The following is a 27419-nucleotide window of genomic DNA, read 5'->3' as shown; positions in this document are numbered from 1 at the left end:
ACAGATAGAATAGCATTACAGTAATCTATACGTGAGGTGACTCAGGCATTAACCAATACTTTAGTACTGTGTTACGTAAGAACAGGACGAAGTCTAGAAATGTTTCGGAGATAGAAGAAAGCAGAAATGTTACTTATATGGGAGGAATTACTTAATAATTATTATTATTTAATAATTGCCATTATTAGTGTATAAATGGATATAAATAATTGCATGTAAACAATTCGCCAAAATCTGTTGTATATAAATGATACTGTTTTAAACGTTATTGTTTTTTAATCAGAAAATCCGGTTTCCACGTCTACCCGTATTAGTTTAAATGGCACTTTTACCAGTCGTAATAAGTCGACTGGGCAACACAGTGAATGTGGTGTCTATCTATATATGTCTATGTTTTCCGTAGCCTGCTACAGGAAGGTACTCTCTCGACCATTGGCATTGGTTTTGCTCCTTGCTATTTTAGTCATACTGCGACAGTGGTTTCCTAAGCCTTTGTTATACTGAATTCCTTTCTCACTGTTTTCCATTCCTATTCTTACACCGCTGTATGCTACGGCGGGCTTCGGCTAGTAAAACATAATTAAAAAACACATATATACTGTATACAAAAGATATGTGAAAATTTGAGGTGCCTTTTAAAACAGGCGAGTCCTGTAACACCATGATGGGGGGCAGCAATGTACTGAGGAGGTGGACGAGTTGGTAAGTCACAGATTGTTTAAACTGAGTAAAGCTGGGCAGTGAGTTTACGACAGGTTGGGTTTAGAACTTCACATGAAATAAAAACAGTAGTATTAATACAATTATACACGTAGCTTTGAAAATGTCCACCAACAGTTAAGAAGCCAAAATAAAATGAGTGAAACGTTAAAAAAGTTTAAGTCCAATGCTAGAAGTATTAAGAATAAAACAAGTGACTTGGAGACAAGTATAAATGCACATAATACTCATATTATAGCAATAACAGAAACCTGGGTAAATCCAAGGGATGTGGAGGAGTATAACAGATGATTACACTTTATTAAGAAAACACATGCAAAAATCAAAGAGGTGGGTTATGGGCACCGTTTGTGTAAGATAATTGAAGCAAATGTCTGCTTTCATTGGGTTATAAATCTCATCTTTGTGAGAATGTTGCGACCAGATAAGTGAGCAGCAAGGCCTGATAATGGGAATGTTTCACAGACTGAGTAATGCAGGTAATTGTGTCTAAAATATTAAAAAAAAAAAGCAAGTGTAGACAGGGTTATTACAATAATGGGGACTTTCATTTCTTAAATATTAACTGCGCAAACTGTACAAACAGCAGAGCACAAAAACAGAAATTTCTAGGCGTAATCAGAGGCTGTTTGTCAAAACGGCAATAAAAAGTGAAGCCTGTCTAGATGTACTGTCCTGTATGTGGATTGAGATTAATTGAGCCTCACAATCTAGTGACCATAACATAATACCATAATGTTTTTATGGCAGAAACCCCTTTCAAAAGTTAAATAGGCATATTTTGAGAAGTTGTAGCAAAGTATAAAAAAGATAAACTGGAACAAACTTTCAAGTGTGGAGATGGCGGAGTATTGGAGCACGTTTAAAAGAATTTAATGTACCCATAACAAATTTGAGCATACAAGATAAATATATCCAAGCATTGCATATTTGAGAGTAAGACAGCAAAGATTAAAAAGGATATGATGAAAGCTAACACACTTTATTTTATTTTAAGCAGAATATTACAGTGACATGCTACTCAATTAAGGAGATAATAACAACGTAACAGATACAACCATTTACTTCAAAATCAATCCAAAGAAAATGAAAAGAAAACCAAATACAAATTAAAAAAAAAAAAAACTGGCCAAATATTAGACAGCATATTAATGAATTCTTGCTGTGTTTTAAAAAGGTATTGGGTGTATCCTCAAAGAAAATTTGATTTGTTCTAATATAAGATAATATGGAATGTCTGTAACAGCCATTTGTTAGCTAGTTAGGTTATGTTAAATTGATAGAAATATTTTCTTAGTTATGTTAGAATCTATGCCTATTTATTAGTGAATAGTCAATGGGAGGTTCTATCATAACTCTCACAAGCTAAATTGAAAATGGAATTTTGTAATTATTTCTTGTCCTTCCAACTACAGACTAGTTCCATTATCTGCCTTGCAGTTGGTGAGGCATGGAGGGCAAACAGTTTCAAACCGTATGTACACAACATACTGAATGTACTAAATGAAGCAGATGTAAGTTTGCCATTAAGAAATAACACATCCTTAAAATATAGAAAGTAATAGATGTTTAACAGAAGAAAGCTAAGATTGTAGAAGAAACCTTTTTTCCTTATGTCTTTTATTCTGCATGTATAATAACTTTCTTCAGAAATTTTGTAATTTGTTCCTTTTTAAATTTTAACGGAATCATTTTAAAATTGAACTTTATTGGACTGAGAAATTTCTTATGTTATGCGTTTGACACATGCTGGATCCTACCTTGCCAACTCAGCAGTTGCTTGAATTTTGGAAACTGGAAAAGTCACCGTTACAACATCACTTACCCACAGAGTTATAAATGGCTGGGTTGGGATTCTTGCAGTTTTGAAGGATAAGTTTACATGCTAGTAGTGTGATGTAGGCATTACCTTCGATTATCTCTGTGCAGTTTATTGTCATCCAGGAGTTCCCCCAAATATTGCTGTTAATGCATTAAGAGTGATTGTGACACCAAGGCTGTCTGAGACTTTGTCCAAAAATTGTTAATTCATATCAATTAACACATCCTAAAATAAAAAAAAACAAAACACTTTTGTAAATAAGTCCATCTGCTTGAGCATACCTGGTCATAGTTCCCTTTATGAAATGAGACTTGCAAACCTATTTATGACAAATGTTAGGGAATAAGAGAAGTGAAAGGCAAAGTTAATTACAGTGACAGCTCATTATGGATATCAGGTAAATGTGGCACTCTGATGGTTAATCATTGGGTGACCAGATTTTCAAGGTCCCAAACTGGGACACTCGTGTAGCATACATGCCCACAGATAAAGCCTATCCTCATTTGTTTAATGTCTGCATTCTCTCGTCATCGGTGGCAAGAAATTTAGGACAAAAGCAAAAAACCAAACTTTCAAAAATGAACACATATGATTCCACACAGTGCTTGATGTGGAAACAAATAAATGGCAGTACTGTGTCCTGAGTGTTGCTTAGTCATCCTTACAATGCTGTTCAAATTTAAATCAACTTCTTAATAAAGCTTTCCTCGTGTAAGCAGTGTCCCCCACTATTTGTATAAATATATTGTAAGGATGCTTGTCTTGAAAAAGCAATGTTTTATTACATGGACAGCCTGTTAAAACTGGGACATGATGATATTGTTATTTATCAGGAAGCAAAGCCTATAAACAAGAGTGTCATGGTCACTCTAGTAAAATATAGTGTCAGTGAAACAGTAAATCATTGTAATCTGCAGACAATGAATCTGCGAGGTTGGTTTAGTGTAAGGTTAATACTGTTATATTTATTTTCTCCATGCACCATGGCTTACACTCTACAAGGTACTCCACTCACATCTAGATAATCGTTTGTTTTCTGTACTTGCATTTTATACTTGTATACGATTATTTAACTTACCTGTTACGACTTAAAGGCTCTGGATGACTGAGGTGCTGATGCACGGGTTTCTCTTCTGTTTGCACTCCAGCCACTGGGAAGACATTATAAAGCAGAAACAACTTGCTAATGTGGAGGATTCTGCACACACTCAGGTGGACTTGCAGATGTAGGATTGTATGGCCAGCGTGCATGGAAATTAGTGACTTCCTACCCACCCACATACACAGTCCGCTGGCGTTTCAATAACTTATATTAAGGCACCATTTGTCGTTAACAGTGGCTATCCGAGGTGAAAAAAAGGAGGAAGTATACAAGCTGGCATAAATGCTGTCAAAACTGAAAAGGTAAACTAACTTGTACTCGCACAAACTGCTTCCCTGTTTTAAAACAGACAAGCTCACAAATTCACCAGTGCTTTTCCATGGGAGAATTTGAAAATTTTAAAAGTCTGCAGCATGATCTGTTCAAGATCTCTCAATGAAAGTCTAACTGTCTTGACCAATTCCCTTATATAATAAATGAGCGACATTTCAACCAAATTGATTCATTGTGTCCCAAATTGTTACATGCAGATAGACATGGCTATTGCAATAGGCGCGCCATGCATGCATTATATGTGAGCACACCTAAAAAGACAGTACAGAAGACCACAACTAAGTTGGATCTGGAACTAAGAGGCATGAGCTCTGAGAGGAGTCTGAGGGAGTTTAAACTGTAAGTAAATGTTGAGATGACTGGTGTTTAAAATTATGAAGGGAATCAATACAGTGGATCCCCTACAACAAGAGACAGTAATATTTTGGGGACTTTCAAAACAATTCATTTGATGTTATTTTACAAGAGTTAGGTGACTAGAAATTGACATGCTATGAGAGGTTGAATGGTCTGTTCTTGTCTTAACCATTGTAATATTCTAATATCCAGTTTATTACAATTTTTTGTCTGGGACATAAAAATATTGGAAAACTATATATTTGTACAGGACAATGCACAAGTAAATTGGATAACTCGATAGATGAATGGATCATCAACTTAATGATCACAGAAGTGTGCTAAAAAGGTTTTGGACTTTTGATTTTGTTTAAGAATTTTTCTTTAACTCATCCTAGATGTTTACTTTTTTTGTGACAGAACCCATGAGAATGACACAACCTGTCTGTAGTCTTCATTAAACTTTTGTACAGGGGATTATTAGATTTTGTATAATGGGTAAAATCACAATCGGAACACTGCCTTGCCTTTAGATATGGACTACAAAATGACAACACATTACACACAAAAAGCCTTTTTTCCCCCCACACAGCATAATTTATTATAAAGAAAAAAAGAAACAAAAATCAATTGCTTACAAAAACAATTTCACAGAAATTAAACACTCCAAATTCCAAATGCTGGCTTAGGATCTGACAACTATACCATAAGAAGCGGTCATTTGAAGTGAGGTACACTCAACACCCCAGTATGCATATGATGAAGTGTTTAAGAGGTTAAAAGTGGTCTCTGTTGGAAGTCTGCAGAGACTTTTTGCTCTTCATACATCCTTCAGATGCACATAGCATGAAGCAGAAGCTGCACTGAGTAGAGTCCCAGGAGGAGACAACATTATCCATCCACCCATCCAGTTTCTGCCCTTGGTTTTCAACACAAGATCGGCAAAAGACAAAATTTACAAGTAATGTAAATTCAGAATATTACTGAGAGTTAACAAAAGCAAAAAGTCACTTTTTTCAGAGTAAAAATATTCAAGACTATCCCCAATCTAGCCAGAATCATTGTCCTAAACGGACAGCACAATATGCAGTTCATAAAGTTCTTTATTTATATACAGCCTACACCAGTATCATGATAATATGACTGTAAACATTTAAAGGTACAAAAAAATGTATGGCAGGCTCTTTGGTAGATTATGACCAAAGAATGAACAAGACACATGTGGTACCATCTACGAAAACCTCTTCCAGACATCTCCGAGTACTCACTCATGTAGAGCTGGTGGAGTGTGATCAGTTCTGCATTACAGTAATGCTGGGAATTAGGCACTTTGTTTCAAATCAGCCCAGCTCTTACACTAGAAATTCAACAAGCCCAAGTGCTACAGTACCTAAGAGGAAGTTGGGCAAACGATTTAATTTCTTATAAATAAAATGCCGGCTTTTCGGTGGCTCCATTTCATTCCAAACAATTGAAGCAGGTCACATTTTTCTCAAGCTTGAGAAATAACAAAAGTCTGGAACTTGCCTGGATCTTATTGATTGCAATTCCATAAATCTGCCAAAACGTTCAAAGTGATCTGATGTGTATTGGTCGCATAAACCAAAGTATTTGTGTTTGAAGTGTCAGAACCCTAAGCTATGCAACATTTCAAAGGATATGCTATTCAGATCAAATTTCTATATTACTTTTAAATGTCATAATCTGACCTGCACTAGTTTATGTATTATATTTGGTCCTGGCCGATTCCAGCTAGAAGAAGCACAATATAAACACTAAGGAGTTTATAAATAAACAATATATAAATTATATGCTTAAGGCCCAGGTCAAGAATAATGTCCCATTTTTGGCACAAACTTCAAGTTGTACATAATAATCAACTGAACTCCTTTTATAGTATACATACTTAACTAACACAAATATACAGGTTTCCAGAGGTAGTGTAAAGTATTAAAGTACAAAATAAATACATCCAGAGATGTTGATTGCTACAGTTTCCAATTGCAAGCATCGTACTTCATGTAACTAAAGTTGAATTCAGAAGACAGCACACAGAACAGTAATTTTCCCAAAATGCCAGTTTTCCCAGAGTGCAGCATCATGACTGATTACACAGAAGCTATCAAGATAACCAAAATCTGTTGAGAGACGCACATTTCATTTTCCACCTCAACCAACCAGAAAATTCTTGGAATTTGCCTATACTGTATACTTGTCATCAAACAGGGAGATTAGTTACTGTAATGTAATGGAGTGTGTTGCTCTACATCCAAAATTTATGCTGTGGTTGTGTTAAGTGAAACGTTTTTGAAGTCACTTTACAGAAGATTTCCTAAATTGAAGGTTAACAAAATATATACCTTGGGTTTTGTTAGTATACAACTCACAAGACAATTATATGAAAATGTGGTATCAAAAACGTTACACCCCTAACAGATATGGCATAAAAATCACAATTTTGAATTCATTGACTTTAATATATACACGTGCCAGCCTGCACCTTAGATAACACATAAACATATATAAGGGTGAAGATTAAAAGTGCAATAAAGTGCAGTAATCTTAAATTCATTAATTTTCACAAACTGAAATCTGTATTAAGAAGTAGTCTGCTTTAGCATTAATAGTCAAGTAAACCCCTGAGAAATAGCAGATGATTGATATTTCTTTTTTACTTTAAGGTGCAAACTAACACACACACGGGTAGACTGGCACTCATAACAGAAGTGTTTAAGTGCTGAGATTTTGCCCCTCATGTTATGCACAACCAATGAAACCATCAAGTATATCATATAAAAATTGCACAGGTCTAAATGCACAATGACCTACTGTGGGATTCAAAATTTTGCCAGGGCTAGAAATACAAAAGAAATGTCCCATAGATCATATAGAATCATAACATATTTAAAGATTCTTCACAGTGTCTAGACGAAATACCCTGATATGACCCAGGAGCTAAACCGAGAGCCATGTCTGTACTCTACTGGACTCAACTCTACAAGGCCGCATTTCACTAAGATCCAGAAATGCCATCAAAGATTATGTTTTACAGCTCAGTATGAAAGTGTATATACTCTGTAATATACAGTAATATGAAAAAGCTCACATCTCATACCTTCTCTTTACAATGACTCTGCAATCTACCTGTTCCCATTATTGTTCCATGTAAATTAGACAATAACAGCTATTCTAAACAATATGCTGAAATGTGTACTCCGAGTCAAGGCAGATCAATTAAAACAACTCAATGTCTTTAGTATATACAGTACTTGCTAGAGAGAACAGACAAATCTTAACCTACATCTTAGGAAAAAAAATAACCCTTATTTTCTAATAGTAACAAAAATGCAGTGTCATTTAGTAAAGTATGAACATACACACTAATGTGCATATAATTTACGTACATATTTAGAGATGTACTGTATATGCATACAAAATAATATATAAATATATGCATGTATATAAGAAAATGAATGTATTTTAAATGCATATATACATGCAACCTGTATAGACATATAAGCAGCATCTCTCACACACCATTCATATTAAATATTCACCCTCATGTATGTTACAAAATGGAAAAAAAACAAATGACTAAATTAAATTGCTGTCTCTGAAACAAGAACACCAGTATGAAAAGCAAAAAAAAAAAACTCCTACATAATTTTTATAAATTAAAAGTGACCTTATTAATTTAATAGACCATGAGCATTGGACAAAGGCCTGCCTCTGTACCTCAGACCCATCATTCCAGTTCGCTCAAGTGTAATTGCAAAGTGTGCCAGTGAGTCCAACAGACCAAGGGAGTTGGCTGTACCGTTACTTCAGTTCATAAATCTCAAACGTTACTTCTATGCATAGCTCTATATATGCGTCTGTTCCACATTCCTCGCTTGGAGTGGTAGTGGTGATAAAAATGTCTCAGATGTATCCTTTCAACCTCTAGTCCAGCCTGTAAAATCCTGGAAGAGAAATAAATTCAGTCATGAAATTTTGAGTACCCAAACATTTGCTGTAGACTTACACATAGCAAAATGATGAAATGCTGAATGATGCCAATTCTCTTCAAAATATCTGTGTCCAATATACAGTGGAATACGTAAAGATGACCATGTGTTCCAGTCGTCCCAACATAAAGGCAAGAATTTCGAAAATAAAATCCCTGTGTTCTTTCTCTGTCTAGACAATTAACTCACACAACCAACACATGCAAATAAAGGAAAGTTCAATACAAGACAAAAAGAAGAAGAAAAAAAAAAGGTAGTCATCAAGTCAATCATTTATTGTACCTCTTTGCAGTCTTCTGAAAACTGCAATATAAATGGCAGCTACTAATTTACTAAATTGTACTAGTACAGTTAAATGAAAATTAATATGCCACGTAAATAAAATGTCAGAATTGCATTACCTACCACCCCCATGCCAGCTCTATATATATATATATAGCGATCTCCAGTTACTGTAACAATACCATATTAGCAAAAGACAAGGCTTTCTAACTGATCACTCTGAAGTATCTTCAATAAGAAAAAATTACTACAAAAACAAGGTTCGTAGAACATCTGCCACTCAAGGCAATTATTTTAAATATGTAAAGAGTTTTTTTTATATAAAGAGTTATAAATATGTAAACAGTTTCCTACGAAACAACTAAACTTTATTTTATATAGCGAAACATCATTCCAAAACCGTATAAAACTACGGTAACTGTGATAACCCTTGTGTTGGACTAGAGTCGGGTGATTCAGAAGTACTATGTAACTGACTAGGTTCTGGGGTGGGGTATTTAAGGCGCTGGACTTCAAACCCTGAGGTTAAAGGATTCATATCCTGCTACTAACTCCATGTGACCATGAACAAACCACTTCACCAGTCTGTCCTTAAATTGGAAATAAAACAAATGCAACTGATTGCATCTTAAATGTTGTAAGTCACCCTTGGATGATGGCATCAGCAAAATAATAAAATAAGAATAGTGTTATAAAGTCACTGGAGCAGCTTACGTTCGAACATGTTATACACAATTGTCTATGAGTAAAACATTCCAGCATTAGATTAATTGTTGTTTTTTTCTGCCTTCTGGCATTTCTTAAAGGTTAACTCAAACCACAATTTTAGAGCAAAGTGCATTCTTTGGAATTGAAATAGGCACTCAGTAGGAATAATGTGAAGTACATCCTGTTATCATTATTAGATGTTCATGCTTTTCATTTGTTTACTCTATTAAAGTATTTCTTAATGAATATGCAAACCAGTGATTGTAGTAGATTTATGTATTAACATGAAGAGCAAAGAGCATAAGCTTTGAGTGTTACAACACAATTACTGTGAGTTCCCCTTTAGAAATTCTAGAGGCACTATCTAAGAACAGCACTTCTGCCTTGGAGTTTGCAACACCATGATCGAACAAACGGCTTGGGGTTCTCCCCTAAATATTATAAGTGCTGCAATTAAAGAACAGGGGTGGGAAGGGGTTTGGTTTTCAGTGCCACAACTAGGGGCTGAGGGTCAATGGAGCGAAATGGATAATCAAGATGAGGCCAGTACACATCTAAGAGTGCCGGCAGTCAACAGCAAAACAGTGTTTGCCAACTATTGAACTTTGTTTCTTTCTTGAGCTTTATCTCTTTCCACTTTATAATATGAACCCATCTCTCATTTCCTGTCCAGTCTTCAAGTCATCCATCCGCCCAAGTGGTTAATTGTGCTATTCGCTTCTGCTGAATCATTCGTTTGCATAAAAAACACTGTCAGCAAAGCACACAGCAAGCAAGTTAGTTTAATATTAATAAATAGACAAAAAATATTAAAATATTTAAAAATAAAATTCTAGTTGTTCAACAGTCCTGGATCATCCTAGTTGTATTTTTTGTTTCATGATGCACCAAATGTTTTCAAGTTGGTGAACGGTCTGGACTACAGGCAGGCCAGTTCAGCACCTGGACTCTTCTACTATGTAGCCATGCTGTTGTAATAGATGCAGTATGCAGTTTAGCATTGTCTTGCTGAAATATGCAAGGCCTTCCCTGAAAAAAGGGGGGCATATGTTGCTCTAAAACCTACCTTGCATACCCTTTCAGCATTGATGGTGCCATTCCAGATGTACAAGCTGCCATTTAAATAAGCACTAATGCACCCCCCATACTATCAAAGATGCAGGCTTTTCAGCTGAAAGCTAATAACAAGCCAGATGGTCCCCCCTCCTTTTTAGTCAGGAGGACAAGGCGTCTAAGTTTTCCAAAAAAAGTTTCAAATTTCGATTCGTCCGACAGAACAGCTTTTCACTTTGCCTCAGTCCATTTTAAATGAGCTCTGGCCCAGAGAAGGTGGCAGTGCTTCAGGATCATGTTCACATATGGCTTCTTCTTTGCATGACAGAGCTTTAACCTGCATTTGTAGATGGCAATGTGACCTGTGTTAACAGACAATGATTTCTGGAAGTGTTCCTGAGCTCATGCAGGGATTTCCATGACCAAATCATGTCTGTTTTTAATGTAGAGCTGCCTGAGGGCCTGAAGATCACAGGTGTCCAATATTGATCGTTAAATATACAGCATTACAATTGGTTGCAAGTATTTATTTACAACTGATCTACAGGCAGGTTAAGTGACTCAAACGGTGAATCAGAGAAAGTGATTTACCCAGCAGCCTTAAAGTCCTATGCCCTAACACCTAGACCACACTGAGTGACAAACACATCAAATGTAATATGGAGATTAGTTTTATATGATGAACATATGTTCTTTCTATTAAAAATACTATACAGAGTATCAATATGGACTAGTTATACATATGGAATGCACACACCACAATTTGCACAGTTTTAACTTTTCTCCTCCTCGAATACAATGTTTCATTGGTGTGTGCTATTACCTGTCCAAAAGTTCCCAGTCTTCTCCTCCCCATGACTCATGATATTCCAGTGTGTTCATCCCACCAGCATTTGCAAGATCAGACTTAAATATGCCCAGTAAACCAAAACCATTCACTTCCCAGTAACCTGGAAGTAATGAAAAGCAAAACTTAGAACCTACATATACCTTGATATTGATATCAGAATTCTTTAAACATATGGATTATAGGAATTATAAGATGGATTAAAAAAAAAAAAGTTTACATTAGTATTGAACACTTAATGAAGTCAGTATTTTTTCTGTTATGTCTCTTTTAAGGCTTAGCATTTACTGTCAATCAGTTTCCTCCAGGGAAGCTACAAAACAAAACACATTAATAGAATATAAATTGTTATTTTACTTACTATACAATAGTGGTATTTCTGAAGTAAGAACTGGGGTATTGGGAATGGAGTGGGTTGGGGGGTTGTTGTTGGGTTCTGCCTCACCAGATGTTGTGCAAAATAAGAAAATAGGCTTCTCCTATTAATTTAACTTATTAAAATGACTGTAAACCCCCCCAACTTTATCTTCTTAAGCAATTTTTTTCCAATTATTCATATATACTAATTGTAATTTCTTATTTGGAAAATAGATTGCTTTTTGCCATATGGTAAATTGACTTGATAGAGGCTGCTGCAAGCCTGTTTATAGCTTACGGGCAAGCTCTATTGCACCTGCCAACCTAGGCTTTCTAGTTTATGTATGGGGTCTAAAGACTACATTAAATGGAGGACAACCTCTTTTTTAAAAAATTGTGAAGTTACATCTTCCACTTTGAGCTTTCCCCAGTCAAGGCTATGTAACACAAAACAACAAAGATTTACAAAAAAAAGTTGTTTTAAAGCTTAAAGCTAGACACAGTAACTGGAAGAAAGAAACAAAAAAAAAAAGTAGATCAGTATCTGGAATGTGTTGAGCTCAAGATATTGTGCTAATCTGAATGAGGCTGAGCAGCATCCTGATTTTCATTCACTGCTGAGGAGGACCGACAGACAGCAGTAAATTTAAAACGCCTCCAAGAAAACTAGAAGTATGATGCCTCCATTTCAAAGAAGTAGAAGTTCCTGGTGGGGGAAAATTACATAAAAAGAAAATCGCTACTTCAATTCTATGCCATCCTTCCACTGTTCAACAAATATCTGTCTCTTCAGTGGTTACACTGCTACTGGACTACCCCAAAGCCTTGTATTTGAATTGTGCACTGTTTATGTAGTCTGTGTATTTTTTCCATGTTATTATAACTTGTCCTTTTCACCTTAATGCTGTTTGATTCAAAACTCGAGGTGTTTATGGTTCCATTCAGACAGTTCATAGTCAATAGATCCTCGGCAGAAATTCCCTTTGATGCTCTTAGTTTACATCAAGCAAAACCACAAATCAGCATGCTATTTGGTTGATTTTTACGCGACACAAATGATGCATGAATGATATTGTTTGTTAAGTAAGTTAATGTTAGAGAAGTCTGCACACAAAGGCAGAATTATCCTGCTAAAAATGACACAACTATACAATGCTAATTATAAAAAGCAAGTATTTTGGTAGTCCCAAATACCAAGAAAGAATTCAATATAACAGAGAAAAATAAATTCATACCATCTGGTTGATCAGGAGAGGCACCACAGTTTAGACGCATAACAATGGGTGCAAAAGCCATTCTTCCCTCTATGCAGTGTTTGCGAATGCTGTCGATGATCATTGGGGGAAAGTAAATGTGCAAGTCACAAAGAAATATAATACTGTGGTTGTCCTGAGAAGAATAAAAAAATGAGAATAAAAGTTACATTTTTTGACAAAGTCAGACAGTCAGTCAGTGTCCAACCAAAGTCGTTCTCTTAAATATTTTCATTACAAAAATTTTGTTCAGCCGTTGATACTTGCAGATAATTAAAAAAAAAAACAAAAAAAAACACTCTAGCTACAGGGATATTAAAAGCGGAAATCACACACACACTGTACTAACCTACTACTGCCATTCATAGATTTACACTGAGTAATTAATATTGATATTAATCAAAGATTGTCATTTTTCTCTCTCTTAGCTCTTGTAATATGGGATTAGTTTTGGGTCATCTTAATTATTATGTGAGCCACATAATGTTAAATCTTGCATTGCTGAAGTGATACAGGTTTATAAGGTTAATACTATCACTTGTACAGAGTAGGGTGACATTCTTACTTGGCTGTTACCTCAAAAATTCTGTCTTCCTTACCTTACCCTGAAATTAGAATTATAATAGAACATCAAGGTCAAGTGAAATTATTAACCCCAGTTATTGCATATTTTATTATTAAAGTATGAAAACATACAGTGGATTCAAAAACTTTAGACCCCTTCACTTCCTGCACACTTTGTGTTGCAGAGTTAATTTTAAATGGATAAATTTGCCATTATTGCCCATAAATCCACACTCAATAACCCATAAGGACAAGGTGAAAACAAGTTTTCAGAAACGTTTGCAAATTTATAAACAAATAATAGGAGCCCCTATGGCAGCAATTACAACTTCAATTCTTTTGTCTAGTTACTTAGTTTGGCTGGATGACCAACCCTGGGAAGAGTCCTAGTGGTTTTAAACTTCTTCTATTTCACGATTATTATGGCCACTATGCTCCTGGGGCCATTCAGAGATTTAGAAATGGTTATATACCCTTGCCCTGATCTATACCTCACCACAATTTCATCATGAAGGTCTACAGAGAGTTCTTTGGACCTCATGGCCTGGTTTTTATCCTGACATGCGGTGTGAAATGTGAGACCTTATATACACAGCTGTGCATGCCTTTCCAAAGGGTGTCCAAAAGATTCAGTTTGCCACAGGTAGACTCAAGTTCTAAACACAGCCAAAGAGATAAGCAAACAGGACACACTTGAGCATGATTTGGAATGCCACAGCAAAGGGTTTGAATATTTCAATGAATGAGAGATCTCAGTTTTTGATTTTTTTTAAATAAATTTGCAAATCAGAGACAAAGAGGCACACACTGAAGGTATCTTGTGATACTGATATAAAGTTACAATGTGTATATTATTTACCACATATACATTACTCTATTCTTTACCATGATAATAAATACAGTATCTATTAATATTAATATTTTGCTCAGTCTAACAAAAGTTAATCATAGCCATCCATAGGCAACACTTGATTACAAGGACGGCAGCACCTCTGGACTGTGTTGTGCACACTCTCATATTCACACTCATAAGTGTAAGCTAATTTATAGCTGCCAATTAATCAAATAAACCAAACTATCTACAGAGAACCAACAAAAGGCTTGGATAATGACCAAGCATGTTATTTAAAATATGGATTTTCATACCGTGAGGTTGTGTCATCATGCTCTCTGCAAGCAAGGTAGTTTATTCAAAAACCAAACACCAAAAATTATTTCTGAGGTAAATTTGTATTGGTTTGAACATAAGCTACTTTATACATTTCATGGCATTTTAAATCATGGATTTTAGTAACCTTCCAGCTTGAATCCAAACCACCCCCTACTCACTTGCTATGCTTTACTTCACAATTTGGCCTGCCACCATTGATATCTACTGACCATTAATGTATATCAATGTCATACTGCTTTTTCTGAGAAACCAGGACTTGAGTATGTAAAACTTAGCAGAGACACCATCATGATACAAGCTCCAAGACACTTAAAAATAAAATTCATTCCTTTAAAATGCACTGAAATGTGTACAGCATCACCTCTACAAAGCAGTAAAATTCAGATCACCTGAAATAAGTTAAGAAACCGTCTCAAACCAGTGTTACAAATTTTTCATGAAAGATGCACTTATAATTTGGTATATTGCTTTTGTCTAAATTAGTACAATGTACAGTATCTATGCCCACCTGAATGAGGTCAATTCCAGCCTGCAGCCCAGCAGCACGCTCAAAGTTTCCCTTCAGTTTCAAATACTGAAATCTGTAGTAGCATAAATCATCACATAAAAAGAATGTTAAAACATGGCTACATTAGCTGAATTAGAACTGACAGGAGCATGAGCCACTATAGAGAGGTAGGAAAGATAGAGTATTTTAAACTATTTTAAACAAAGACAAATCTTAAAATAGAAAACACAGCTTTGTGAGATGCCATTACGACAAAACTAAAATGATTTTCTCATGGAGAATTATATGTGAGTTGCTCGAGTGCAAAAGAAGAACAATTTACATAATTTACATTCAAATGATAAAGAAATCCCCTTACCCTTAATCCAGAGAGGGATTTCAAAGTTGAATTCCATCAGAAACAATATTTTTTAAACATTTTTATCTATATCGTCTCATCAGGACTAACAGAAATACTACATTTTCAAATGCGTCTGGGCAACCCCTGATATCTGTGCTAGATTAAATGAATAAAATAATCTGTTTGGATATACTCTGATATCTTGACATTATTCTAGTTAAAGAGAAATGCCAGGAAGTCACTCAGCTGTTGAAAACAGTAATCAACTTCCATCATTTAATTTCACATTACAGGTTTTAAAAATAAAATACACTTTTAAATTAAAAACTATTTAATTTCAGTATCATACAACTATTTCATTTTTATTGCTACTTTAATCTTTTTTTAAAATATAGCTTTGCATTTTTATATTGTACATTGACTACTGGTTATTTTTTTTTATCATTTACAGAGTGTCTCACGAATGGTTGTATAGTTGTATTCTCCATGTTTCACAACAATTTCCAAAAAAACAATTTTGAAGTACTCTGGTGGTAGCACTAGAACAATTTTATTAAGAAATGTCCATTCAGCAAAAGAGAGCTCACCAACCCTCTCCACCTAATTTCTCCAAAATAACATAAGATTGAGTTTTGAAGTTCCTTACAATCCTGCTCTTTACCACACTACTTAGTAACTTACTCCATGTGTCAAAGGAATTTTGTATGAAGATAAGACCCTGTAGCATTTGTGTTAGATCTACCCTTAACTTTCAATTTGTGCCACTTTGCTCTTGTTAAAAAACTTCACTTATAGTAATAACTGGAGTCAAGTGGCACTTGTATCCCATTAAGAGCAAATAATTAAAAAAAGAAGTAGTTCTTATGATTATTTTTGGAGAATGGATTTCTGCTATACACAACATAAGACTAAGTAAGATCAAGAATGACAGATTAGCAGCACTTAATGGAGTATACAGTATTGTAACATCAATGGCAACTTTGACGGCTGCAAAGGAGCTACTAGAAATATACAGCAAGAACTAGAGAGCTATATTAGCGTAAATCAATTAGCTAATCTGAATTATTAGTTTGAAGATACATATAAAGAAAACTAATTTGAACATTGCCTTGTAGTCTTACATTGTAAAGCTGACAGTAATTCATTTACTCAGAGATACAATGAAGTATTATCGATTTTTAAACATGATTTTGCAAAAAACATTTTCTCTCCCTTTCTGTTCTACCAACATATCAAAACATAATGACAGATTTAAATAGAAGTGTGTGGTATGTCATTCAATGAATTACACCCTTAATGTTTGCTCACAAACATCATGCAAAAGAAAAACAAATGAATTGTGACAATTTAAAGCTAAGTAGCAAACCTTGGTAAAGATGCTTGTTTTAAGGCTTTTTCAACATCCATATCTGTGCTACTGTAGTCAGTAATGATGACATTAAAGTTTCCATCTTGTGTGATTTCATACAGTTCCTCCATGTCAGCTATGAACTTCTGGACCCAGCGAGCCTGATTTTTAACTGAATAAAAAATAAAAATTGTTTTTAGTGTGGAAAAAGTAATGTAAACAAGTGTTATTTGTCTGGAAAGTTTGAAATGCTATGAATTTGTCTGTGTGTGTGTTTTTTTATTCGTACCCATCTATCAAAAAATGATTACTCTCTTTAAGTTTAAGCTTAAAGACCACATTGCACTATATAACAAATCAGAATCAAAAATTCAAAACGAGAAGGACTCAAACTGAATTAAATCGTAAATCAGCACTGAAAAAGCCCCAGCCCTGCCTAAACCTATGAGAACAAAATGTCCACTTTAAGATACTTAATCACATGATACCATATATTTTAAAAAAATCTAAAGAAAAACAAAACAGAGGCAGTGGCCCAGCAACTGTATTTTAGAAAAAAATTGTCAGAGTCTATAGAAACTTTCCATTGTTACTTTGCTGACAGAATTTTCCCCAGTTTTAGATAATACAAGACATCACATTTCCATTGAGGTATACACAGTGATTTATAATTCTATCAAAAGATCAAGATATACTAACAAACAAATATACTGTACATGATTATTGAGTACTGGAGCAGCAGAGAGAAGAATCTCTGCCTTAAAATGATTTCTTTCATTGGTTCCACATTTTCAGCGATTGATGCACAATTAGATTGCTAGTAAACTGATGATAGCTACTAAGGAATGGAGTAGAAAACCCGGCATGCAGAGATGAATTTGGGCAGGCTAACTAAACAGGCACAGTTCTTCCTTCCATAGTTGCAAAGCAAAAATACTTATAACCCATAAGTAAAACTGAAACTTAGGAATTGCAAGGATTTCCTCTGCAGTTTATCTTTGCAATGTTGTCTTTTAGTACATGGCCTCTGTACATTCCACTAGAATAGGGCACTTTGAGCACATTTTAAAAATACTCATTTTAACAATATTAATTCTACTGTCAAAAGAATTAAGCACTTATCTTATGGTTTCTATCATATTGCAGAGGTTAATAAATCTTTACATTTTCTTGTAATTGTGATTTATAGATAATTTTTTCAGAACTGTTTCAATAAAAATTAACAAAAAGTGGTCTAATTTAGTACGATGTTCAAGAGAGTTGACTCAAACTAATTATGTAAAATACATCCAAATAATTTTAGTAATTTTCATCATTAATGATAACTTTTTCTTAATTATTTTCCTTAATATTTCCTTTGTCAGTGATGCCAAAGATAGATTGCAAGAAGTCTGAAAGCAACTGCAAAAAACATTGGCAATAGCTGTCAGACCTGTTTAATTCTATTTTCCTAGTATGAAAAATAGTCAAAATGTGTATTGTTTACATGAACAGAGGCTTCTGGGATAGAGTAGAGTAACTTTATCCAAGCATAAATATTGTTTTTAAACCTGAATTTATGTAATGCACCAAAAAGATTTTTCAATCTACACTATCAAAAGCTTTTTTGGACATTAAGAGATAGTGGGACCTTAATAAATAGAGGCTCGCCTGCACATCAGAACAAATGAGCAGAAAGGAGGCAATTCTGTCTTATTCCACATTTTACTGAAAACACTCCACTTAAAGAACTGTTTATTATCTTGTTTCTTATGTCTTTATGTAAAATCTTGAGCCATTAAATGAATGTCGATGGTATCTGCATTTTCCTTTCTCCATATGCATTCAGGAAAAAAAAAATCAGATCAAAGGCTTATTTAAAGTCAAAATTAATTAAAGGTTGTTTTATTTGTCTAATTTTCCTAATTCTTTAATTCATTTTTATGTGGTTTAAATTCACTTCTAAGGCAGCCATTCTTTAATCTATGAATCTATGATATTGGCCATTTTTCCCAGCTCATCAATGCAGGTGTTTAGTAAGTTTTACATATCTTCAAGTTGAGCACCAAGCATATTCATTTTAGTGTCAATTTTCTTTCAATAAATGTGTGCAGCACTGAATTAGGGACTCTGATTCAGCCTTTATTTATGAATTTTGTCCAATCTTTCCCCATCTTAATTATTAGTTTTCAGAATTAAGAGTGTCTTCTGTATATTCTTTCACTTGGTGCTCTGGCCGTGTCCATTAGCCTTGTAGCCACTTGATGTTTGTGTCAAATTTATAAAGATTCAAATAATAAATGACCCCCAGTTGTTGGAAGGAGTCTCGACTGCTACACATCCGGTTAAGAACTCAGAAGTGACCATATAGGGAACTCAACCACTGTTTGAGGGTGCAGAAGCACACTGACCTAGTGTGCATCATCAACAACCTGCAAGCCATATGGCGTATCTTCTTTTGGGTTCAGTTGCGTTTTTGATTGTAGGTGTGAAAGTATATACCTAATTGAGCAGTAACAGGCCCTACCAAGAGTATTAAACACAAACATATTGAAAACGTACAAAAATAATAATATTCAATATTGTGTGTATTCTTCTAAATGGTACTTTTCTACACAAGGTTTACTGTGTCTACATATTTACAGTATTTTTGTTTTATAGGCTGTATAATGATGATCAGAAATACAGGATAGATATAGAGCATATTATATGCTTGTAGGAACATGTTATATAATTATAATATAAATATGAATAATTCTAAATATAAAGCAAACTGTGCATTAATGAAAAACTAAATAAAAAGACTGAAAAAGTCTCTTTTAATATGTTGTAACTTTCACTATATAACATTACCATTGTGCAATTAAATACATGCCTTAAAGTATTAATCCAGCATGACAACAAACCTGGTACAATGAAATGGACCATAGTGTCACGTTTCCAGGAAAAACCCACAGGATTGCACAAAAGCATCTTTTTATTATGCTTGGATTTCCTCTTGTATTTTACATCCATATGGTATATATTATGGTTAAGAGCATAAATGTACTGTGACAATCTCACAGTCCGTTTCCCATCTTCCAGGAGTTCAAGCTCCAAAAGATATCTGCTTCCTTGAATTTCATCAACACGCTTCTCCACATTAACCACCTTCCTCAGTTCAAACTTCCTGTGAAATAAGGATGAAGCAATTTAAATTAATGGTGGTAATTTAAATATAGTTTAAAATTGTAACAATTTATTTAATCTGTACTACAAAGTACATACTGGTATCATACAAAGTGTTCTGTGCCACAGGTAAATAAATATGTGTATTTCTTAAAAATAACCAAGGATTACTGGCAAAGGAACAAATAACCTTTTGAAGCAACTAAAGAAATGTGTTCTGAAATATACTGGGGCTTTGATCTGTGTTGGACTTGCATAAAAAGAATCTTTCCACACATGTTGACAACTACGAATAACTTTTATAAATAATAAGATAGAATTTATTGGTGCATTCCTTTAAATCAATTCAATGCCTGAAAATGCACAGTACCACTGTGGAAAACAGTATTGTGCTGCACTACATACCCGCATTACAGAGAAAACACAAAACCCTGCATTCAACAAAATTTTATTATTAACAGCCTAAGGTCATTGTCATTAACAAAAACAAACTAAAACAACTGAATTGGTTTGTTAATATAATAAAAATGAAGTCAAAAGTGGAGTGAAAAAATTAAACAAAAAAATTAAATTAGGTGGAAATAAAACTGTATTGCTCCTATTTTTTTTAAATAAACTTATTGTTGGTTCTCTACTGCTGATTAATTTTCACTAGAAAGTCCATGCATACATAGGCATGCAGCTCCAGTGCACAACGTTTTCCAACAGTGTTCAATGAAGACAGTCAGGAAATCCGCCACCAAATGTTTCAAAAGAGGGGCGACAGAACAGCATATCCAGTTATTAAAACTGGACATGAAAAGCCCATTGACAAATCCTTTTAAAACTGACACTAAAGTGACTCAATTTGTCTTATATCCAACTGTCACAGACATTACTCATTATGTGTTTTGAAGTAATTTTGGTTTGGGAAACACAGCAAATCAAAGCTTGTTGACCAAATACTTCAACAAGTAACCATGATTTGAAGAAACACTCAGCATCTGGTATGACATTATGCCGTTATTCAAAGGCAGTAGGTTAGGATGAATTAGGTCCACATTCAAACAGACAAAAATAGTCCGAATTTTTGAAAGAAAAAAAAAAAAACTAAAAACATCCTTTTCTGTTTGCAGTGGTATGGAAAGTGTAACTGGTCTGAAGACAGCATAGTAGGAAAAAACGATTTTTGTAAAATGTGCAAACACAAAGACTGGCATGTATCGTGTTGATTAACATGAAATTGGAGTGCTGATGCTGTTGGGTTAGGCTCAAGTCGATTAGGTTGGTGAAAAAATCTGTTAAGAAAAAGAGTTTCTGGCTGGTAGTCATTTTTTTCTCAAGCACAAAACTGAGAATCTTTTCATTATAAGTCAGATTTGCAATTTTGAGCAATTTTTAATCAATTTTGAATGATTTTTAGTGATCTGATTCTATGTAATATACTTTTAAAAATTGTTCACAGTTAAGTTGCCCACAAAATTTTGTTTGACTTTTTAACCTTGAGCAGCATACAATATCTCTTTTCAGGTTTATGAATGAATAAATTAATTGTTTGTGTGTGAATAGTTAAACTATACATGCTATTTTAATAAAAGCATTATGTATATTCTGTAATACGTACAAATTTCTCATTATTACATGTGAATAGACAATTATATTGCACAACAGTAAGTACTGCTGACAAGTAGTGTAGCTGAAAATATTGGCTCATGTAGAAAAATTATCGCTCACGCCAGTCTGGTCCTTAGAGGGAATTGCCTTTGGCCACACCTCTTATTTCCCTAAATGGCTATGCAACCTCATAAGCACTGACTGTCAGCTGCTCAGACAGAACATGGACACACAGTAAAAAAAAATTGGTTATAAATGGGAAGGTACTGTCATGGAGGAGTTTGTATATAACAATGACAAGAACATGGGTCTAAATGATAAAGCAATGAGTCAGGTTTGTGGAACCCATTTAAAGAGAAACAACCAATTAAATTTAAAAACACACTTAACTGTTTAAAAGATGTCAATATAAAGATGAAGGGTTGACACATTCTGAAAAACTCAAAATATACCAAGGAGGGTAGAGGGTACCTCTATCAATTAAATACAAAAATAAAGTACATTAGCTCCGCTGTTTATTGAACACCTAAAAACTATTACTTGCCTTCATAAGATACTGTAATTGATCCAAAGTTTAAAATTCGTAGTGTTGCTCCAGTGAGCAGCCTGCTTGGACAATGCTGTAATGTGAGTGAAATAAACTTTATAAAACATTCAGAAGATAAATCTTTGTAAAGACAGTTGGAGCAAAGGAAGTCTTTTATAGGCATATCTGGAGGATCTACCCTTATGCTATGTACCTTGCTCAAGCATCCTTTTTATAAATAAAATGAAAATTAAACTGATGTTCTCAAAAAAAGCTAAATAAACTACATCACCAAAAGTAAAAACTAAAACAGAAATGGTCAAAAAAAAACTAAAATCTAAAATAAATTAAAAATGAAACTACAGGATAATACGGAAATAAAAACTAAGAAAAAACAAATGTAACTAAAATAGCCAGTACATTTCAAAATACTACCTTAACTAAGAAAATTAAGTAACCTAGAACAGAGGTCCTCAGACTTTAAGCCAAGGACACCCAAAATGTTGTACCACCTGGTCAGGGCACCCCAATAATAAACCAATGCTGATACTGCCAACAGCAATAAAATAACCAATAAAATAATAAAATAAGCAATAAAATAACTAATCAAAGAAAATGCTTAACAGCGGCAGACTATTGAGGCATGTGTCACATGATAACGTATCTCTAGGCCCGGAGTCTTCAGCTTTTTTTCTTGCCATAATGCCTCTAGTAACTGAGATGTACAACCATTTATTTTTCTTTAATTAAATTGTTAAAACACTGAACTGTTACTTGTCGCAAATAAAAGAGACATTCCTTTAACCACTTCCTCAGTATTGCATATGTAGATTTTGGCAAAGGGATACATATAGTTTTTTTTTTTTTTGGGTGGGTAGATATTGTCTTAATTATTTCTTATATACACCTAATGTTGTTTAAAATTATTTTCTAAAGTAATAACAGTAGTGTGCTTTGATACAGAATAAAAATTAGAAAGGCTAAAATATCCATACTTTCACTTTAAAAAAAGTATGCAGTTCTATTTGAATTCAGATAAAAGGAGGAGAGAAAAAAAAAACTCAAAAAGATACTGTACATATGACTTCAATTCATTAAAGAATAATGTGAAGGCTGAGCCTCCTTAATGGCACCAGTAACCTTTATATCAGGTCACCGTTTTGATCATTTCAACCACAGTTCTGCTTCTAGGTTCAACCCATTCCTGTAACAAAAGAAGGTTACCAAACACTGGTGACTGTCTAAAACAATAGTCTTCTGTTGTTGATTACTATTAATGAACACTAAAATGAAATATGAACAGCAGCTAACATTATTTGTTCCTCACGGTATGTTCTTATACTTTAATCTGCAAATTTTAAAGATGTTCTAAAAATGATGGCAGACTCAACAAGTTTAATTTTAAAATATTTTAACATCAGCAGACTGTACCAGAGAGAGAGTGAGAGAGAGAGAGAGAGACTGTGCAGTGCCTGAAGCTGAGGGGATGAGAAAGAGATTGCTTGCCTGTAAAGACGCTATCTTTCACATAAATCCGTCAGCCTTGGCGTATGATTCAGGCAGTGTTAATCTTGGCATGGAGAGGTTTGGAGAGAGAGAGAGGGGAGCCGTTACCTCTGACCCAGTGGGCAGTGGGGAACTTCAAAAACTGACACAGGTAGTGGACATGGAAGAGGTGAAACAGGTTAGAAGACAGACGGAAATGGAGTCTCACAATAAAGGCATGGTGAAATGTAGGAGAATAACTGAAGCACAGCTGAGCATGTAGAATTGGGTTGGCTCCTATTTAAACAGTGGTGCTTTTAAGGATCATAACACCTCAATTTTTTTGTTTGGGTGTTTTCTCCCTTGCGTACAACCTGGCAGCTGACACTGTACCACACAGGCTGAGTACAACTGCTCCTGGCAATAAGTACATTGATTTAGGTCTATTTTTTTAATTTGTTTATTTAATAAACCATTGGAAGCATTTGAAAAGCAGTCATTAATTTCGCCAGGACTGTTATGGTCCGGCTTGAAAACCATATATAGTACACACTATGTAGTTCTAGATTAACTCATGTCAATGGGATACAGTAGCTTCATTTTCACAGTTACAAAACTGACAGCATTTGGATTAAATAAATAAAGGGCGGCACGGTGGCGCAGTGGTAACACTGCTGCCTCGCAGTTAGGACACCAGGGTTCGCTTCCCGGGTCCTCCCTGCATGGAGTCTGCATGTTAAACAGCAACTCTTTCCAAAGTGCTGATTGGTTGGCCATTACACACTAGTTCATCAGTAAAAATGGGTATAGCAAAATGGTAATTTACCTATGTTAAATAACACAGCCAAGTTAAAACGGAGTATACTTTAAAAAAGAAGGCAAGATTTGGTGCACAAACATAACTATAGAACAGGGTAAGGACACATTTAGTTAGTCACGGTACAAAAACCAGAATAATGCAATTGTGAGTTCAGGTGACGCAAAGACCAATATGAACAGCACTTTTCACTCTTTTGAAGGCACTACTGTACTAGTCTATGGATTTTTTTGGAGAAATAATGTAAAATATGTAGAATACTGCTGTCTTTTGAGTCTAAGCCTAAAAAGGTGCACTAGTTAAAAGACTCCCTTTGACACATTGTGCAACAGAGATCCCTAACTTCAGAATTTTTAATGACCTTTTTTTCATATTTTTATATTTTTCAGGAAAACAAACACTTCTCTTAAATCCTGTCATTTCCTGGCTATCAAAATATTTAACACCAATACCAATGAAGGATGTTGACTGTATTAGCATATTTTCAAATATGCACTTGATTATAAACAAAAATGAAAGAGCTAAGACTCTAAACACTACAGTCCCAGTGATCTCAACTGTATCAGGTTGCTCAAAAGATAAGGGTTAGACAGGATCAAAAGTGGCACTGGGCTGGCACAAAGCACAGGTAGGGCCTTGTGGAGTCCATACTTCAAAAGAGGAACACACACTAACAAATTGTGAGTTTCTACTTGTGTAGGTTTAGCTTAATGGGGGTGCCATACAACAATTGTTTAAAGAGTTCCATAGGGGAAAAAAACAACATTTTTTGGGTGGTGGCAACTGAGGGATTCTGCAGTACATGAAATAGTTCTGACATTACTATATATAATATTGATGTTTTTCTGTTCAATAGTATGCTATCTGACAGCTATGACCGATTATATGTACAGTATGTAATGCATCGATGGGGTATTTTGCAGATTAACACATAAATGAATGTCCCCTACCTTTCAAATTAGAGTGCTTATTGATCTGAGAAAAATACAAGCCTTGTGAACCAATCAGCAACAACTGGAAATGAGGCAGAAGACACCATAAAAGACAGGCTCAATTTAAAGCTACCAAACTTCCGCCTGTCCACTGTCCATTCCTCCATTCCTAGATAAGACTAATCAACTGCCTCCAATAATCCAATTAAATAGCACTATACCAATTACCTGGTTCTCTGTTTTACAGGAATGTTGCCAAGTTCAGACACCAGATGTGGCCGTGGAGCTGCTAGGTTGCTTGTTCCTTTGAGCTGACCAGTAGCTAATCATTCACTCCAGTTGACAGATGGTGGAGTGCAAGTTATAGTTATCTAACAAATGCTTTCAAATCAAACTCAAACAACAATTTTAAAATATTTTAAAAATGACATTCTGGTTACTTTGACATATCTGAAATGCATTTTAAGATATTTCAAATACACTTTAAGATATCTTGAAATAATGTTTCGAGCATTTTGAGACACCTCAAATACACTGTAAAGTTTCCTATGCCCTGAAATGAATTTTCTATCACTTCAAGGTACTGTACACATTTGAGATACCCTGAGCTGCAAAAGAAGTTATTTTAAGAGATGTAGAAATGCATGTTTGGTATTCTCGAATGACCTGGGGTTTATTTTAGTATATCTGAAACAGTGGTCATAAAATAAAAAGAAGGCAACCTAGCAGACATAAGGAATATTTACACTGTGAGGGATCAATCCTAATAAATCCAAAAAGTTACACTCACACTAACAAATCAACACCCACACTGAAAAACACAGAAGACTTTGGGCTGCACATTTACTGTTGCACCCTAAAATGTTGGTTTGCAAAATCACATCAAGAAAAAAATTAAACCTTGCTATATCACATTACACAACTTGCATATTTGGCTCTGTAGAATCACCATTAAAGACTTTTGTACATTCATGAAAAGAAGATGAGATTCAGGGCACCCTCTTTGGCAAAAATTTATTTACATAGTGCTTTTGGAGCCCAGTAAAGGATTGCTCAAAACTTAAAATCTCTTCCCAAAAGAGTTTTTATATCACAGAACGGGATTCTTTGAATAAACCTTGACAAATCTAAATAGATGGTTTCCTTACATCAAAGGGTTGACACATCCTAATATGTTTTATGACTTTACAATTACAACAACTGGCACCTTTATTCAAGCCCTTGAATGACATGCAGGGACGTGATTTATTATAGTCTTAATGGGGCTGTCTGAAATGGCAGTGCATCAAAATGAAGCAAGCTTTTTGATCTACATCACAAATGTTAGCACTATAAAAATCTGATGAGGATCTTATACTATTAGCAGTTCTGTAGTGTAAACACACCTATTGCTAATACATAATTAAAAATTAATATCAGAATCAACACTTAGACTCTACAATACAGTTAAATTTGTAGAGCTAGATTACATATTTCATATTTTCAATCAATGGACAATCGTTGCTTTGCTTGAGTTAACCAACCGATTTAATGTAGAGTGAAAGCATTATTTCGAGATACAGTCTCATACATATATGTATACTGTAACATGAACGAATGCTCTCCCTGTATGTAAATAGTGCCATCTTTAAGTTGTGCTCAAGAGACATAAGTCAACCATTCATAAATATGAACATGTACAGCTACCTTGTGTAAGATTTCAGGTGTCAATGAGGGGAAATCAAAAAGTAAAGGCAGTTTGAAAATTATACTGTAACTGCAACGGATAAAGGTGATGCAATTCAACAACCTGAAGAATTCATCAAAGAATGTTGACTTGTGCAGATCAGTAAGCTGTTTAAGTACCCATCTTACACACATTTCATGGTACCCCAAGTCATCATGCACTATGGCATATGCAGAGCCATAGCCGATATCCAAATGTGCAGCAACAGTGGACAATGTAATCTGTTGGTCTTCTCCGAAGAAGGTATTTGCCATGTCAATGTAGGTTTGTGTGCACAATGTTGATAGAAGACCAGATTGAGATTCATTGGTTACACTTGTTCTTCCCACTTTAAACCTTTCTAACTATTCATAACCTTCGTTGAATCATGCTGTCTTCACTTGCATACTGAGCCAACATCCTTCTGTGACCTTCAGCAGGTTTCACTCTCTCTGCCCTAAGA

At 34.7% G+C, this 27419-nt stretch overlaps 1 protein-coding gene across 1 annotated transcript in view; it reads right to left on the bottom strand.

Moving 5' to 3' along the window:
- Positions 1-566: 566 nt before the first annotated feature.
- The window catches only part of b4galnt3b (beta-1,4-N-acetyl-galactosaminyl transferase 3b), a 196392-nt gene continuing 169539 nt past the window's right edge, over positions 567-27419 (bottom strand). The window contains exons 15-20 of the mRNA XM_039760655.1: positions 19637-19899; positions 16770-16923; positions 15064-15136; positions 12803-12956; positions 11187-11313; positions 567-8275 (exon numbers count right to left, since the gene is read on the bottom strand). Of these exons, the coding sequence (XP_039616589.1) occupies positions 8152-8275; positions 11187-11313; positions 12803-12956; positions 15064-15136; positions 16770-16923; positions 19637-19899 (895 nt within the window). The 3' untranslated portion in view covers positions 567-8151. The remainder of the gene's footprint in view (positions 8276-11186; positions 11314-12802; positions 12957-15063; positions 15137-16769; positions 16924-19636; positions 19900-27419) is intronic.

Source organism: Polypterus senegalus, chromosome 8 (assembly GCF_016835505.1).
Source record: "Polypterus senegalus isolate Bchr_013 chromosome 8, ASM1683550v1, whole genome shotgun sequence".
In the NCBI taxonomy this organism is placed as follows: Eukaryota; Metazoa; Chordata; class Cladistia; order Polypteriformes; family Polypteridae; genus Polypterus; species Polypterus senegalus.
This window is presented reverse-complemented; position numbering and strand designations above follow the sequence as displayed.